Source organism: Zootoca vivipara, chromosome 2 (genome assembly GCF_963506605.1).
Source record: "Zootoca vivipara chromosome 2, rZooViv1.1, whole genome shotgun sequence".
NCBI classification, from domain to species: Eukaryota; Metazoa; Chordata; class Lepidosauria; order Squamata; family Lacertidae; genus Zootoca; species Zootoca vivipara.
Genome location: NC_083277.1, coordinates 89,705,744 through 89,720,929, shown reverse-complemented (window position 1 = coordinate 89,720,929; position 15,186 = coordinate 89,705,744). Strand labels below are relative to the sequence as shown.

Genomic DNA, 15,186 nt, shown 5'->3' with positions numbered 1-15,186 from the left:
AGCTGGCAGGCTTAGATGTTTTGGCTTTGGGATGAAGAGCACAGGACTGGAGCAGACTGAAGCAAAAACACAGCAGGTACAGCTGCTGAAGTTTACATGGAAGTTCACTTGCATCAGCTCAGATTTTCAATGGTGAGGCACAGATGATCTGCTCTCAGAGGCACTTTTAATTTTTTAAAAACTGACATGTTCTAGGGCTGAATCCTGGTATTAAAAACAAACAAAATCCAGCTTGTGCTAATTTATTATGGAACTAGTATCATGAAGCCCATTAAAATAACGGGTGCTAGAGCAGACCTGTTGCTCTAGCAACGTCGGGGACATGTCTCTCTCATCCCCGTGGGGCACATGCGCAGTAGCACAAACCCAGGGACCATAGCTGCCAAGTTATCCCTTATTTTAAGGGATTTTCCCTTATGCTGAATAGGCTTCCTCGCGAGAAAAGGGAAAACTTGGCAGCTATGCCAGGGACTGGACGCAGAGACACTTGGACTTTATTATATAGGATTATAATATTGTTTACCACAATTCCCCAAGTAGTGATTTTACTTCTTTTGGAATAAGGTCAAATGAGGCTTACTGGTCTTTTGTAATATTGGTCTTTATTTGAAAATATGCAGGTCGAGTGTAGGTGAAGGCACAGCATCAAATCCTCCACTAGGCACCCAAAGTTCACTGCAGCCACTCAGTTTTCCAGGTCTATTACTTACACACATATGTGTGGCAGGGGTGAGGCAGATCATGGAAATCTTTGCTGGCCACTGATACAGAGAGTAATTAAGAGTAACCCGCCTTCAATTTCTGTAACAAGCAAAACATGTCCAACCTGTTTAACACTAACAGAATCCCCAAAATGAAAGGGAACCAAAGAGAAAATCCAGCTCAGTCCCCCATCCATAACACTATGCATGGCATATAATTGTACAGTACTGTGTCACATTAAAATGAATTTAAAGTAACACATCGGTAAGTTGTATACACAGTACAAATGAACACGAGGTTTTTATGTGCGTGATGTTGTGTCACACATAATTATGATGTTTTATGTTCTTTCACATTTTTGAGCGTAAATAAAAGGTCATATGGGTGGACAACCTGCCTGTGACATGATAGTCACAAATAAGTAAGCATGACACAGACAGTGGGAATTTGGAGTCCACTTGGACCCAGGTGGTGCTGTGGGTTAAACCACAGAGTCTAGGGCTTGCTGATCAGAAGGTCGGCAGTTCGAATCCCTGCAACGGGGTGAGCTCCCATTGCTTGGTCCCAGCTCCTGCCCACCTAGCAGTTCAAAAGCACGTCAAAGTGCAAGTAGATAAATAGGGACTGCTCCAGCGGGAAGGTAAACAGCGTTTCCGTGCGCTGCTCTGGTTCGCCAGAAGCAGCTTTGTCATGCTGGCCACATGACCCGGAAGCTGTCTGCGGACAAACGCTGGCTCCCTCGGCCTATAGAGTGAGATGAGTGCCGCAACCCCAGAGTCGGACACGACTGGACCTGATGGTCAGGGGCCCCTTTAACCTTTACCTTTTTTGGAGGGGAGCAGAAAGGTCTGTGAACCTAGGGGCAGTTGTGCCCCACACTCCTGCCTGTCCTTCAGGCATTGTGCAGCCAGCTGCTTCACAATTCAGTAGCCTAGACTAGAAGCAAACTTATTTGGGAATGTTGCCCCCTGCCCCCACCAGTTGGGAGGGGTGTTTTGACACTGGCGGCAGCTACTTCAGCCTGCCTTATGAGTGAGCCGGCTCCAGAAAGTGTAGGGGCGTTCTCTCTCTCTCTCTGCTTTAATTTGAGTTTTACTGATTTTCAGTTATGAATGAATCGGATATACAGAAGGAGGGGGGAAATAACAATACCAACAGATCGGAGTACAGACACATCACAAAAAAGAGGGAAATGTTATAACCGAAACAATCCCAGCTGTGGTTCGCTGGATGCACGCTATTCAGATAAAAGTGCCATTGCACCATGTTCCGAATGTTCTGCTGGTGGACGAAAGCCATGCTCGATCGACTGCGCCCATTCAGCGTCGTTCTCTATACCAATCAGCTGCCACAGCAACACGGTGGAAACTACCCCACTTGCTGCGCAAAAACAGCTGCGCGCCTTCGCTCTGAGCGTTCCATACAACCTGCGCGAGCCGCCTCTTGGGAGCATGCGCAGACAAGAGGTGCAGGGGTGGGGTGGAGCGTCCTCTCGCCTCCTCACAGTGCGCAGGCGCACGGGTTGGAAGGCAGCCGGGCCCCTCCTCTGCTCCGTCACTGGCTAACAACGAGCCGGGCCGTCTCCGCTCTCTGTTCCCCCCTCCCTCCTCCTCCTCTTCACCCCTCCGGAACCGGCGGGGGCAGCAACACCCGAAGGAGGGAGCCGAGCAGAGAGTCGACATGAGACAAGAGACCAGCCGGCCTTGGCAATAGAAGAAGAAGGTGGGTCCCGCGGCAGCGGCGGTGGAGCTCGGCTTCTCCGTTCATCCGCTCGGCTGCTTCCCTCGTCGCTTCCCCAAACAGCGTCTTCCTCGGGCTGCTCTCCCCACCCCCTGAGGAGGCCCCCTTCACCCCCCCCCAGCCGCCCCCGGGTTCCCCTTCCCCTTCCCCTTTTAAGCACCTTCTCTTCCCCCCCAGTTCCCTTTGACTCCCACCCTCAGTGCTCCTCTCCCCCAGCTGCCCCCCCATCCACGAATATGGTATCCCCCTGCGCCTCCTTTTCGCTCTTCTTCCTCCTCTTCACCTATGGCCATCTCCCATCCTCTTTCTCCTTTTCCTCTTCCTCCTCCTCCTCCTCTCGGTCCTTCTTCCCTCGCCTAATCTCAGCTGCTTTCCTCGGCCCAGCCCCTCCCGAGTCCCTCCACACCTGGCTTGCCTTCCCTCTCAGGGTCTTCTCTCTTCCTCAGCTCCTCCCCCCCCCCTTCTCGGTCACCACGACTTCCCTCTCTTTCTCTGGCTTATGCCTCTTTTGAGGATTATCCTCCCCCCCCCTTACCTCTCTGCCCCAAAGTGGCTGGTGCAACCCAGCCAGATGAGCGGGATATCATTATTTTATTTATTTATTTCCCTGTTCCTGGCTTCCCACTTCTACCTGACTCTCAGCATTCTCAGTGCATCCTACCTCTTACCTCCGCAATCCTTTCCTCTATCTGCCTGCCTGCCTGCCTCTTCCCTTCCACCCACCACTTTCTGGTACCCAAACTGTACCTCTTCCCCATATTCACATTCACATTCCCTCTTCCAGCTTTCCCACATGTGCCATTGCTGTCTTTCTCTGGCTTCTTTCCCATTGATCTCTCCCCACGCTTGTCCTTAAAATGCCTTGGCTTTCCCCTTTGTCCCCTGGCAGCTCTTGGCTGTTCCCTACTCTCTTTTAATTTTCTTCTCAGTTTATTAACCCCAAACTCGGGCTTTGTTTACTTGAGTGCCCTTTGCTTTGCCCCAGAATACTACTTTCTTTCTCATCCAGCCCCCACCACACTCCCCCACTGTGGCTTTTTGTTTGTTATGCTATTCTTCTGCTTGCATATTCTGAAGTTAGGCAGTTGTTCCCTAGCTGGCTCCTAAAACAATTGCCCTACCTCCAAATAAGTCAGATGGATAGTGGCCAAATCTTTGGGAAGCTTCCTCCCTGCTCACTGATTCTCTTCTGTGGTTCTTAAACCCTTCCCCCCTTTTTTTAAGTTTAGGGAAAGTTATTTGTCCCATTAAAACCTGCCTTTTCAACTTCAGTTGCTGGAAAGGGGCTACAGTGCACAGGAGATTATTAAAATTTGCTAAAGTCACTTAATTCTATGAGTCTGTGGTAGATGAATTCAGAATAAATAGACCCCAAACTTAGTCACACTTGATGACTTTTTCTGTTTCTGCTCTCGACTGCTTTGCAGGCTGCAAGTGTGGTGAGAAAGAGGGAAAAAACTGTTTCGAGCCTGTACTTTATCATTATTTGGATTGGGTTTTTCTGCTTAGATGTGTCAAAAATACTGTGACCAAACGTTTCTTTTCAGTTCTTGTCTTTCTAGCTTCCTAAGAATAATGGTTTGGTGGCTTGCTGACAAACCGATCACTGTGTTGCAGGGAGTTGATCTTCCTCCAACATTCTTCCCTTTAGCTGCTTACAGAATTATTGTTGGAATCTTGGAAGAGACTGTTAACTTCCATTGGCATTCTGAAGCTAATTTGGAAAAGCAGCCGTTTGTAGACTTTTTTCTGTAGCTGTAGAAACTGGTCCTTGCCACCCAGACTGGCTGGAACAACCCAGTCAGATGGGTGCGGGACAAATAATAAATAATAAATAGAATGGCCTCCTAACACCCATTTATGTTGGCTGTGTACACAAGATTTGTGTACATTCTTGTGTGTGTGGAAGAAGTCTTGATTGTTAAGCAATACACACCAGGCAGTAATATTCAGTCCCATGAATTCCTTAAGGGCGTTCCTACTAAGTGCCCTAGTGGCAATTAATTATCTGTAGAGCATTGTATTTTTCATCAGCTTCTGTGTGCTTGTGCAGAAGTAAATTAACTAAACATATACCAAATGTATGCCTGGAAGGTATTTATTTTACTACTTACCATCTTTATTGTGTTTATAAGAATGAAATATTCATTATTCTTTTCGTAACTTTAAAATATTTACTGTCTATTAAAATGATTGGTACCAGCCCTGAGTCTTGGGGAAAGACTGAGCTAAATTTCAATAATTAGCCCATGTTGCATTTAGATTTCAAAATAGGTCAGTTTTTTATTTACAGTTTTGCAACATGTCACTCTTAGATATCAATTCAAAAATCTTATTCTAGGTATACTGAATAATTTCCATACTTTTTGCTAAAAACAGATGTTGTTCAGAGCCACTTTAATGGGAAAAATCAATAGAGAAAGTAATAATAAAATCTTATTCCTAGTTTCCCCATTATATTCAATATACAGTACCTTGTCCCATTTTTAAAAAAGAAGTTGCCTGCTACATTTTCCAGTTAAAGTTGTTGAGTCTGTGGCTATTTTGTTTACATTATATAGATCTGCTAGTTTTAGTATGAGAACATACTGTATTTTTAGAAGGTACCCCCCCCCAATTTCCTTTTCAGAGGAACTTATTTGAATATATGCTTAAGTAGCACATAGCATAGAAACCTGTTCTAAGGCTTTGTATTTGCCACTTGTCAAGTAACATAACTTACACCATTGAGATGAACGAATCCTTTTCTGACTTTCAGCTTCTTGGAGTTAAGTAAAGATAAGAATTGCTACCTCCCAAGGTGCAGGTGCCAAGTATAATACAGGGAGTCTTGCAGACGTGATTGGAAATATGTGGGTGTAGGATTGCATTCTTAGTTGCCTTTTGACTATTGGTTATTTCAAATGCATTTATTAGTGTATTCAAGCTTATGTAAAACCATGAGGACCACAACCTTGAAATGCCATGGCTGAAGTGAAAACACATGCGTAGTACAAATATTGCTTTGTACTTCCTGTGGTTGATGATGTAATGCTTGTTCCTGGTCTGTATCAGTAACTGTGCATGGTGTTCTGCCATCCTCTGAATGTGAAATTATAAATTGAGCCAGAAATGTGTTGCTTAAAATAGTAGATTAAGTACCCCTCCCCCAAACACACATATTTTAGCCCATGTAAATGATACTAATTTATGACTTAGTATAGTTATTCAGATTCCATGATGATAATGACCTTGGCTATTGCCTTTTTAAACATGTGGTGAACAGTGAACGTATTCTGATAGTAGCACCACCAGTAGAAATTATTGACCTTGAGTTCTTAGTCCTCAAAATATTCTTGCATATGTCATCAGGATGTGGAATTTTGGTGATGGAAAGGAACATGCAAAAAGTCTCCATGGTAACTGTTTAAATTAGTGTCAATGAATGCATTTATTTCCCACTATTTTTGTTCTCTTTTCCCAGATCTGTATAGTACTAACTCTGTGCAACCATGGTGCAGAAATACCAATCTCCCGTGAGGGTGTATAAGAAGCCCTTTGAGTTAATTATGGCTGTAAGTATCAGTTTATAATATATTAATAAATTACTCATTTGCTTGGGTGGGTAACATTGGTTAATAAAAACTGAGTGCCATGGGGTATCTTTGCTCTGAAGTGGGTGCTATGTAAGGCAATTTCCCGTTAACAAATAATTTAGGCAGGCCTTTCACATTTGCTCCAGGATATGATGGTTGAAAAGTTTCAGCAGGTGATCTGGAGAAATACCTGAGGGAAATTAGAACAGTATGTTCTGTGTTTCTTGCTGTCTGTTCATCTAGATTAGGCAGTTCATGGGATCATTTCCATCACCACACCAAACCATGATTAATGAAACTTAGCTATAGTTTTAGCATGATATGTGAGTTGATAAACAATAGTTATGGTTGTTGCTCTGTCCCCAGAGCCTGTTGCATCTAGAGATCAGATTAGATGAAAAACAAAAGCAGTCAGGCAGCTCTAAAGCCATTGTATTTTTAAAATATATGAGACTATGGTTTGCTCTCAGACTTTGGTTAGGTATGCCATGGTTTGATGTGATGTCTGAATTGAAGCCACTGAAGCATATGGTTTAGGCATTGCGATGTTGCACATATCTTTTCTTAGTGTAGTCTTGAGATAAGCAACGTCTTTGGGGAGGAGTGAAATACGTATTTGTAACTTTTAAAAAACCTCTTGCTCTGAAGCCTAGCAGGAACTCCGACAGACTTGTTGTAGGAGGCACAGCAAGTCTGAAGGTGTTGGCAATGGCCTTTTAAGCAGATCACCAGGACATGCTGTGCAAAACAGCTTCTTTTGACTATAGTGCCAAGATATATTTGAAACACTGGTAAAGAGGATCAGTTCAAGTTGGCACTGTTTATACCTATGACTTGGAGATACGTCAGCACAAGTATAGGAGCAGGAAGAAGAACTCCTACATTAAGACAGTATTAAGTGATGATATTAATGCATGTATTTAATCTGATTTTCCTTCTTAAAGTCTCCTCAGTTGTAATGACATTCCTGTGACTTGTCTATGCACACCTTGTCTGAAGTGATGTTGAAATCTGGGGGGGGGGAAGAGATCTTACCACCATTATATTTTATTTTCTAAACATCCTAACTGAGCATAGCATGATAACTCATGGGAATAGGGGTCAAAAAGAAGTTAGGGTTTGGTTAAGTGAGAAAGAGAGCTGAAGCCATCCTTTTTGTGTTTGTAGGAATTTGCATAAATGAACATAGAAGGCAGCAAGATTAATAAAAAACAGAACAAAACCCAACCATGCTAATAGAACTTCAGTTTTGTTGGCAACATGTCTCAACCCTGAGCATGCATCTTAAGGACAGAAATTGTGCCGATGAGCACATGAGACAGATGTGTTCAGTCAAGTTCTGCTGATGCTTTTAGCAAGTTTGCAGATAAAAGTGCATGTTTGTGGACATGCTGAAGGGGTTGTTATTTCTCATTTTGCACAAGGGCTTAAACAAAGTTCGGTTCAGGAAACAGTATCCTAGATCTAGGAAATTCTACTAAGTATCCTTGTTCAGAAGTCCTTGAGAAATCTTAGCCTGGTAATGGTATCTCCTTAACACAGTGGCCAACCTTCCCTCCCCCACCTCCCAAATTCCTCATGGGAATGGACTGGCAGCAAACAATGTGAACACTTGCTAGGGTGAGACTTGTTATTGGTAAGTAAAGACTTCCAACACTTCCCAAAAAACCACCTTCAAAAAATAAAGTGACGTTAGAAATCACTAGGCACCAAAGCAAAATAATGTGTATTTTTGGTACTTCTGCTTACAGTTTTAAGGCAGAGGTTTGTCTATGAAAGATGGAGACATGAGAGTTCTCAGCGGTTTCAAGCATAAGCTTTGGGCTTCACTTTGAAGCCTTTGTTCATGGCCCACTAGCCATATATTGCAAACATCTTTGCAATAAGTATACAATAATAAGTACTGTATGTAGAGTTCTGCTCTAGTTGTGTAAAACATAATTTGTGCATCATACCTAGAAGCCCCCATATATGCAGTGAAAATGTTCAGCCTGTTGAAAAGAAGACGAAACCAAGTTTACCAATATCTTTGTAAATATCTTCAAAACCTAGCAAGAGCAAGCTCTTTATTGCTGGCGTAAATGGGTTTCATGCATGAGCAGTGCAAACAGCTTAATGGATTTGTTCAAGCTTGGAATATATAACCTACTGAGCTCTGAACAGCAGATGCATTTCAAAAATACACACTTAAAATTTGAGAATTTGGCTGAAGGGGTGCTTTATAAAAAAATACCCCTGTAATGCAACTAAGTGATTTATTTTAAAAACTAGACTCCCTGAGCTCAGTCCTGCAAATATGTGTACAGTATAGCAACACAGTTCTAGATTAAACAACGTTATCTTTGTCCTGATGAGGAGTTGCAGCCAAAGTTGGTCAGGGCTTGATAACAATGAGGGTGGAGTAGGAATGTTTTTTGAGAAGGAAACTGAAAGAGAAGGTGGTGGTAATTCCTTTGCGCTGTTCTCTTCTTTCAAGCAAAAGCCTTTTCAGTGGAATTAGATTTCAAAAAGGGAAAGTGTTGCATGTAATTAGGAAACCTTTAAAAGGCTTCATTACTTCATGCTTCATAATGCTAACTATATTGATTCTTTTCTTTAGTAGGGGAGAAGTGTGGCCTAGCCAGAAACCAATAGAGCAGGATTGGTCTACATAGATTTTAATCAGTTTTATTGATGCTGAAGATGGAAGATGCAAGCTTTTCTTGTCAAGAGTTGCTAAAAAATCAGCAAATGTCTGACTGGCAGGCACCATAAATATTGGCTTGAAGTTCAGTTCTGTTGATGTCTGTTGCTTCTGTAATGCTGGCTAATAGTAGTTTTGGCTTTTATAAGATTGTTGTATCGAAAAATGAGACTTTTCTTGAGTGTAGTATGCTTAGGCTTGTGGCTGCACTTGATCTTGGCAGGGTTGTTGAGGGTTTGGAGAAGACGACACTACCTGTGAGACAGAAGTTCTTTGCAAAGCGGAGGCCTTATTTACATCTCTTTTAAAGCTGCATATGTGATTTCCTGAGTGCAACCTTTATTTGCAGCAGAATCCTATACAGGCTGCTCAGAAGTAAGTCCCATTGAGTTCATTGTGGCTTACTCCTATGTACCGTAAGTGGGTGTGGAATTGCAGCTTTAGTGTAATGTTAGGCTGACATGCAGAGAACCACATGTCTAGTTACCTGAAGATTATAGTTGGCTGTTAAAATGAGAAAAGTGACCTCTCAAATTACAAATATTGTGTGTAGTTTTGTTTTGTTTTTAAGACTATTAAGCATGCTAAGTTTTATGTATATATGGCTCCTGGCACAGCAATGTAAAATGGGAGCTGCATAGAAATCAGCCAACTTTTTAAAAGCCCTGTCTCTAGATCATGAAATTAGCCTTGGAATCCTGTGACTTGAAAAATCAGAGTGTGTTTGGATTTTGTATCTGTTACACTGCTCCTTATTCTTATTTCAGAGCATTCTTCCTCATTTAACTTATTTAAATGTCAGATTTAAAGCATTATTTTACAGTAAGTGATTACATAAAAAGAACTCTTAAGAAAGCTTAAGTAAAACGCAGGAGTTTCTGTTCCTCTATTAACAGCCAAAGAAATTGTGGGGAACTTAACTCTGCTTTTGTACTATACTCCTATGAATTAAGGGAGAGGCTAGTTATTGCATTGTGGATTGGGTGTTTTATTGGCTTCCAGCCTTTTTGCCAAAGTCTCTCCCTCCAGAAAGTATTTGCTGAAAAGGATGGTTGGGGGTTAGCATCAACCTGCCTTGATGCTTATGTTTTGAAGATTCACTACCCCTATTTCAGTCTATAAAAAAAATAACCGAGAAATGTAGCACAAAATGAAATTGAGGCTGTTTCTGGCACCTGAATAGGAAATCAGTTTTCTTTTTCTTTTTCAATTGTTTTATTTTTTTCATGCTTATTTCCATGCATATTACATACACACACAAAAACAATTCCAAAAAGGGGTACTACTTAAGAGGGGAGGGAAAAGGAAAGAAATTAACATTTTCACAATTTATAAATGTTTATATTTATATAAGCAATTAATAAAAACTGCTGGGATCACTCAAAAGCTGCTACAGATTTTAACATGGTATAATTCTGTTTAAGATATGCTCTGAAGGCCTCCCATTTTGATACAAATTCAATTTTTTTTCAGATAGACTATCTAATTCTGCATATTCAGTCAATTTTTGTATCCACTCTTGTCTAGAAGGAATTATGTCGCTCTTCCACCTTGTAGCTATAAGAACTCTCGCTGCCACTTTTGCATACAAAAAAAATCTTTAAATTTTTTAGGAATATCTGAATCAGTAATGCCCAACAGATATGCCTCTGGTTTCCTAATAAATGAGATTCTTAACATTTTTTCTAGTTCAAAGTGGATTTCTTCCCAAAATTTCTTTATTTTGCTACACTGTCACCATGTATGGTGCAGTGAGCCTATTTGTCCCACCTATCATTGCTCCAGCTTTGGTTTCACCTGTGCTTGGCTCCAGCTGTGGTTCTGACCTGCCAGTCTGTTACTACCATGTGCTGATAACAAGAAGCTGCTCTCAAGGTACCCTAACATAATGGCCTTTCTGAACATGTGTTGTGGTTTAATGCAGCAGCAGACATTGATGTTATCATGCTTTTGCTTCGATAATATTGTGATACATACACCCTGTGTGATTAAAAAGGGCACATTTATTGTATTTGTAGCCTCTTGTCTCCCACAACATTGTGGGAACAAATGTCATGGGATTTAGATATGCTCGGGCCACAATAGGAGAGCAAGCAATGAGTTTCCTGACAGAATTGCTTACTTTTCCAAATCTTATTGTGTTTCTCCACTTGCTGGAAAATGTGAGTGACATCAGCCTTGGATTTAGTTCCAAGAACCTAAGTTGTTCTGCCAGTAGGTCTTCCTCCCTCTTGAGGGTGTTTTCTAAATCTGTGTACTGAAAAACACCCTTTGCTTTTGAGTATACACTTTCTGTTCTGCAACTTGTCAGAATTTAGTTGTCAACTTCGCAGTTCTTCCTGTGTGCTTTTGTGGTGGTAGTTCATGGTCTGTAAACTGCAGATGCTGCTGTTGTCACAATTTGTCTATAATGTGAGGGGCTGGTTGTAAATTTATTTGTCAATACTTTCTGGGGTGGTTTGGTTGGACTCCCAAAGCTGGGGAAGGAAGAAGAGGCAATGTCAAAGGAGGGTTTATAAAGGATGTTGGGGCATAGTAGGAAAGCATTTGCCAAAAGAGACTCTCAACTGTTCTTCTTTGATGTTGAGACTTTGAGAATGGAATTAAATGTAGTGCAGTGCTCAGCAGATATCTGTATCAGCACAAGCATTTCTACTTGTCTGATGGAACAATCTGTCCTCTCTTCCCCCTGCACACTGTTTCAGGGATTCTCCCACCCGCCATGTGGTGGAGAGAAGCCTCGTTGTACTAGTGGAAGTCCTTATGCAAGCTTTGGCTGGCAAGGCTTGTTAGTTGAATCTCAACCATAATTTACATTTTTGTAAGGCTACTAACTCCTGGCACTGCATTTTTGCATTTTACCCTACTTTCTGAGTTTAGGTAGCCTACCGCTACAAAGCCTAGTGTTCACAACTGTTTTCCAATGATAGTTGGAGCGTATATGTCCCATTTTGACTCCTGTACTGCATTGGCTACTGCTGCAGTTAATGGTATGACTTCGGTAAAGGTAAAGGGATCCCTGACCATTAGGTCCAGTCACAGACGACTCTGGGGTTGCTGCGCTCATCTCGCTTTACTGGCCGAGGGAGCCAGCGTACTGCTTCCGGGTCATGTGGCCAGCATAACTGAGCTGTTCTGGTGAACCAGAAGCAGTACCTATTTATCTACTTGCACTTTAATGTGCTTTCGAACTGCTAGGTTGGCAGGAGCAAGGACCGAGCAACGGGAGCTCATCCCGTCGCGGGGATTTGAACCACCGACCTTCTGATCAGCAAGCCCTAGGTTTTGTGGTTTAGACCACAGCTCCACCTGCATCCCATGACTTCTGTACTGAATCACAAATTATGGGCGATACTCTGCTAAGTTTTACTCTGAGCAAATCCATTGAAATCGGTGACCATGACTAAGTTAGGCCCATTAATTTCATTAGGTCTACTCTCAGTAAAATTTAGCTACCATCCTACATAAGGAGAAAACACCATAGTAGTGTTCGAAATTAGCCAGGTGCCAGGATGGCACTTGACACCTCCACCATCTGGGGATCATTGGATCTGGACTGTTTTCACACACTAATACCCCATACTGTAGAATTATACCAGTTATATTTTTTCTGCACAATCGGAATGAATTTTGGGAACCAAATTGCTTTTTTGTGCAGCCTGAGGAGGAGCAGTCACAATTAAGAAAAAGTGGACTGTCCCTGGATCAAGTGACTTTTCTTGTTTAAATTCTCAAAGCTCTTAACCTAGCTCAAGGTTGTCATTTGAACTAGTCAGATGTTTAACTGATGATCAATCACAGTAAGTTCATCATTTGAAAAATATGACCATCAGGCCCAAAAATGGCACCTAGGCATTCTGTAACCTTGGTTTAAGGAGTGATTTCGCGCCTAGCATACATATCTGAGTTTCTAACACTGATCCATATGTCCACCATATGGTGGTTTTATGATTGTGTATGCTGCCAAGCAAGTGAATGCAGCTGGTGTTATATCCTTATATGTGGTTTTTGGCTATATTTATATCGAGTCCCATTGCCTTGTGACTTCCTTGCAGACATCTGTTTGCCTTATAGGGGAAATGCCTGACTTTCCTGTCTTGTAGCATTTGTGGAAGACCATAGCATCAGCACAAGGGAACCTGTTAACATAGCATGCCATCCCTCCATTTCCCTTATAAGCCTGCCTAATATTCCATCATTTTCAGTAAGAGGACACCTCAAACTCCCCTGCCATTTGCACTTTATCACAGTCTTTGCTATTGACAGACAGTTCAGGGTTTTCTTGCTGAGCGAAGGAGAAGCTTGCTATTCCAGTTTTGTGAGTAGCCCGTAGCAGTAGAAGAAATAAACATAATTGCAGAACAATTGCATAACTGGAGAACAAAAGGTCACAGCTGCCATGCTGGTGGTCTGTACCTTGTTGCGCAGGATTCTCCTGAAATTCCATTATTGCAGTGAGCTAACCAAGATTTAACTGGGGTAGACCACACTGTAGCAGCTGCATCTGGAATCCTGGCAGTATTCTCTGAGTTGGGTCCTGCTAATTGAATCTGGGAGACCAGAAGACGTTTTTGGTCTTAAATGTTTATTTGGGGAATGGACATGGTGTGTAGAATGAGGTGGTGGTATCCATATGCATAGATCTATGCCCTTGGAACAAATTCAGGTTCATTGTGAGTGCAGTTTCTTCAAACTGCCATTTCATTGAACTCCAGGTTGGCTGCCAAAGTCAGCTCTACTGTGTGACCTACTCACCATGTGGAAAATTGTATCTAAGGGGAGGGAGTGGTTTGCACAAAATTGCAAAGCTTCAGTATCTGAGACCCTTAACCAATGTTCCAGCCACTGAGCCATGCATTCCGAGTTAGAAAGTTTTGCTCACCCCACAAAGGCGCAGGCTTCAATGATTACTTGACGTCTTAAGAACAGGGAAATGAGTTAATTAAAACATTCCAGCCGCTTAAAATTTTGTGATGGATTTAGCATAACCCAGTAAGGCGACAGGCAACCTTTTAATGCTGGGCTTCACTGATACATCGTTACTAGAAAGCCTTCTAAAATTTACCCAAATGAGACCTGAAGCTGTGCAAGTTCAGAACAGCATTTAATAGCTAAGCTACCCTTTCAACCAAAATTTATTTTAAATCTTATGGTTGCTAGGCAACCCTCTGCATTGTCATGGGTTGAGCTGAGATTTTAAGCTAGGGGAGGGTAATGTCGGACGCTCTTCTCCACTGTCTCAGCTGGTGACAGGCTCTGTCATTTCCCAGCATACCAATTGCTGTGGGAAAATGAAATGGTACAGCCGTTGACTGTGCACAGATCATGAGGGAAGTCTAGCTGCTGAATGTCTTGATAGAAATAGAGAATGTCTGTTGTAATCAGATTTTCACTGAAGAGTTCTAAGCATGGCTGCGTTTAGAACACCACCATCAACCAAAATCATGCACTAGCCACACTTAAAATTGTGTAGCCATAGAGCAAAGTAGAAACTAGTAATGCTGATTAGGCCAATGTTTCCAGATCTAGATGTCATCCTTAGTGTTGAACAAAATGTCTACTACTAACATGGAGCAATTACAGGCCAATCAAATATCAATAGTTACCTGAAACTATGATGTTTGTGTTGAGGCATCAACTTATTGCAAGACAGCTACAATGCACACCACATATTTCAATATATACCGGTATATTTGAATTGTTAAAGCTAAACATATGTTACCATTTTCAGATCCAAGCTTAGGCTCACTTTCTCCAGTCTTCTGAACTAGAATGAATTATTTGCACAATTATAATTACAGTCATTTGTACAAATCATGCTTGCTCTTCATGCACAATTCTTTTAAGCTTGAGAGTAAGAGAAAGCATTTGGTCTCCTAAGTTCCTCATGCTCTACTATGTATTTAGTTTACCTGCCCAGTCTTGTAGTAGTGCTTTAGTTTTGTTCTTTTCATAATCCAGCTGCTTCCTTTTGAGTCACATAATAAGTATGATGGGGTATTCATGTGCTTTGCACCTTCAGGGGTTCAAAGCCAGCTTTAAAATAAGATGCCATTGCCTCTTTAAATACAAACTATAATCGCATTTGATTCTGCTTTTCAGCTACATTTGGGGCACTGAACAAAATGTGATCAGCACTATAATCCCAGAACCTAGGGTTTTAAGAGTGAATGGTAGGGGCACAGAAAAAGAAACATTCAAATGAATTTAATAAGCTTCCTTAAGATACTGATTCACAGGAATGTTGAGTGCAAGCAAGAGCAGCAGTTAGTCTATGTGGAAATAATGCAAAATACATTATGTAAGTAGATTCTGCTGGGGAGCTTATTTCTCTTGTAATCCTGTTCAGAAGCAGAATTTGTTTCCAAACCATGGTACTTGATTGTCTGAGCGCACCTATTTCGGGCGATATTTGGAAACCCATTGCTCCTGCCAAAATTAAGGTGACTTAAATGGGTGCACGAACAGCCTCCTTGGTGTCTTGAA

At 41.9% G+C, this 15,186-nt stretch overlaps 1 protein-coding gene across 1 annotated transcript in view; it reads left to right on the top strand.

Moving 5' to 3' along the window:
- Positions 1 to 2,211: 2,211 nt before the first annotated feature.
- Positions 2,212 to 15,186, top strand: part of SEC14L1 (SEC14 like lipid binding 1) — a 37,818-nt gene continuing 24,843 nt past the window's right edge. Inside the window, exons 1-2 of the mRNA XM_035104569.2 lie at positions 2,212 to 2,424; positions 5,906 to 5,996. Coding sequence (XP_034960460.1) covers positions 5,934 to 5,996 — 63 coding nt within the window. The 5' untranslated portion in view covers positions 2,212 to 2,424; positions 5,906 to 5,933. The remainder of the gene's footprint in view (positions 2,425 to 5,905; positions 5,997 to 15,186) is intronic.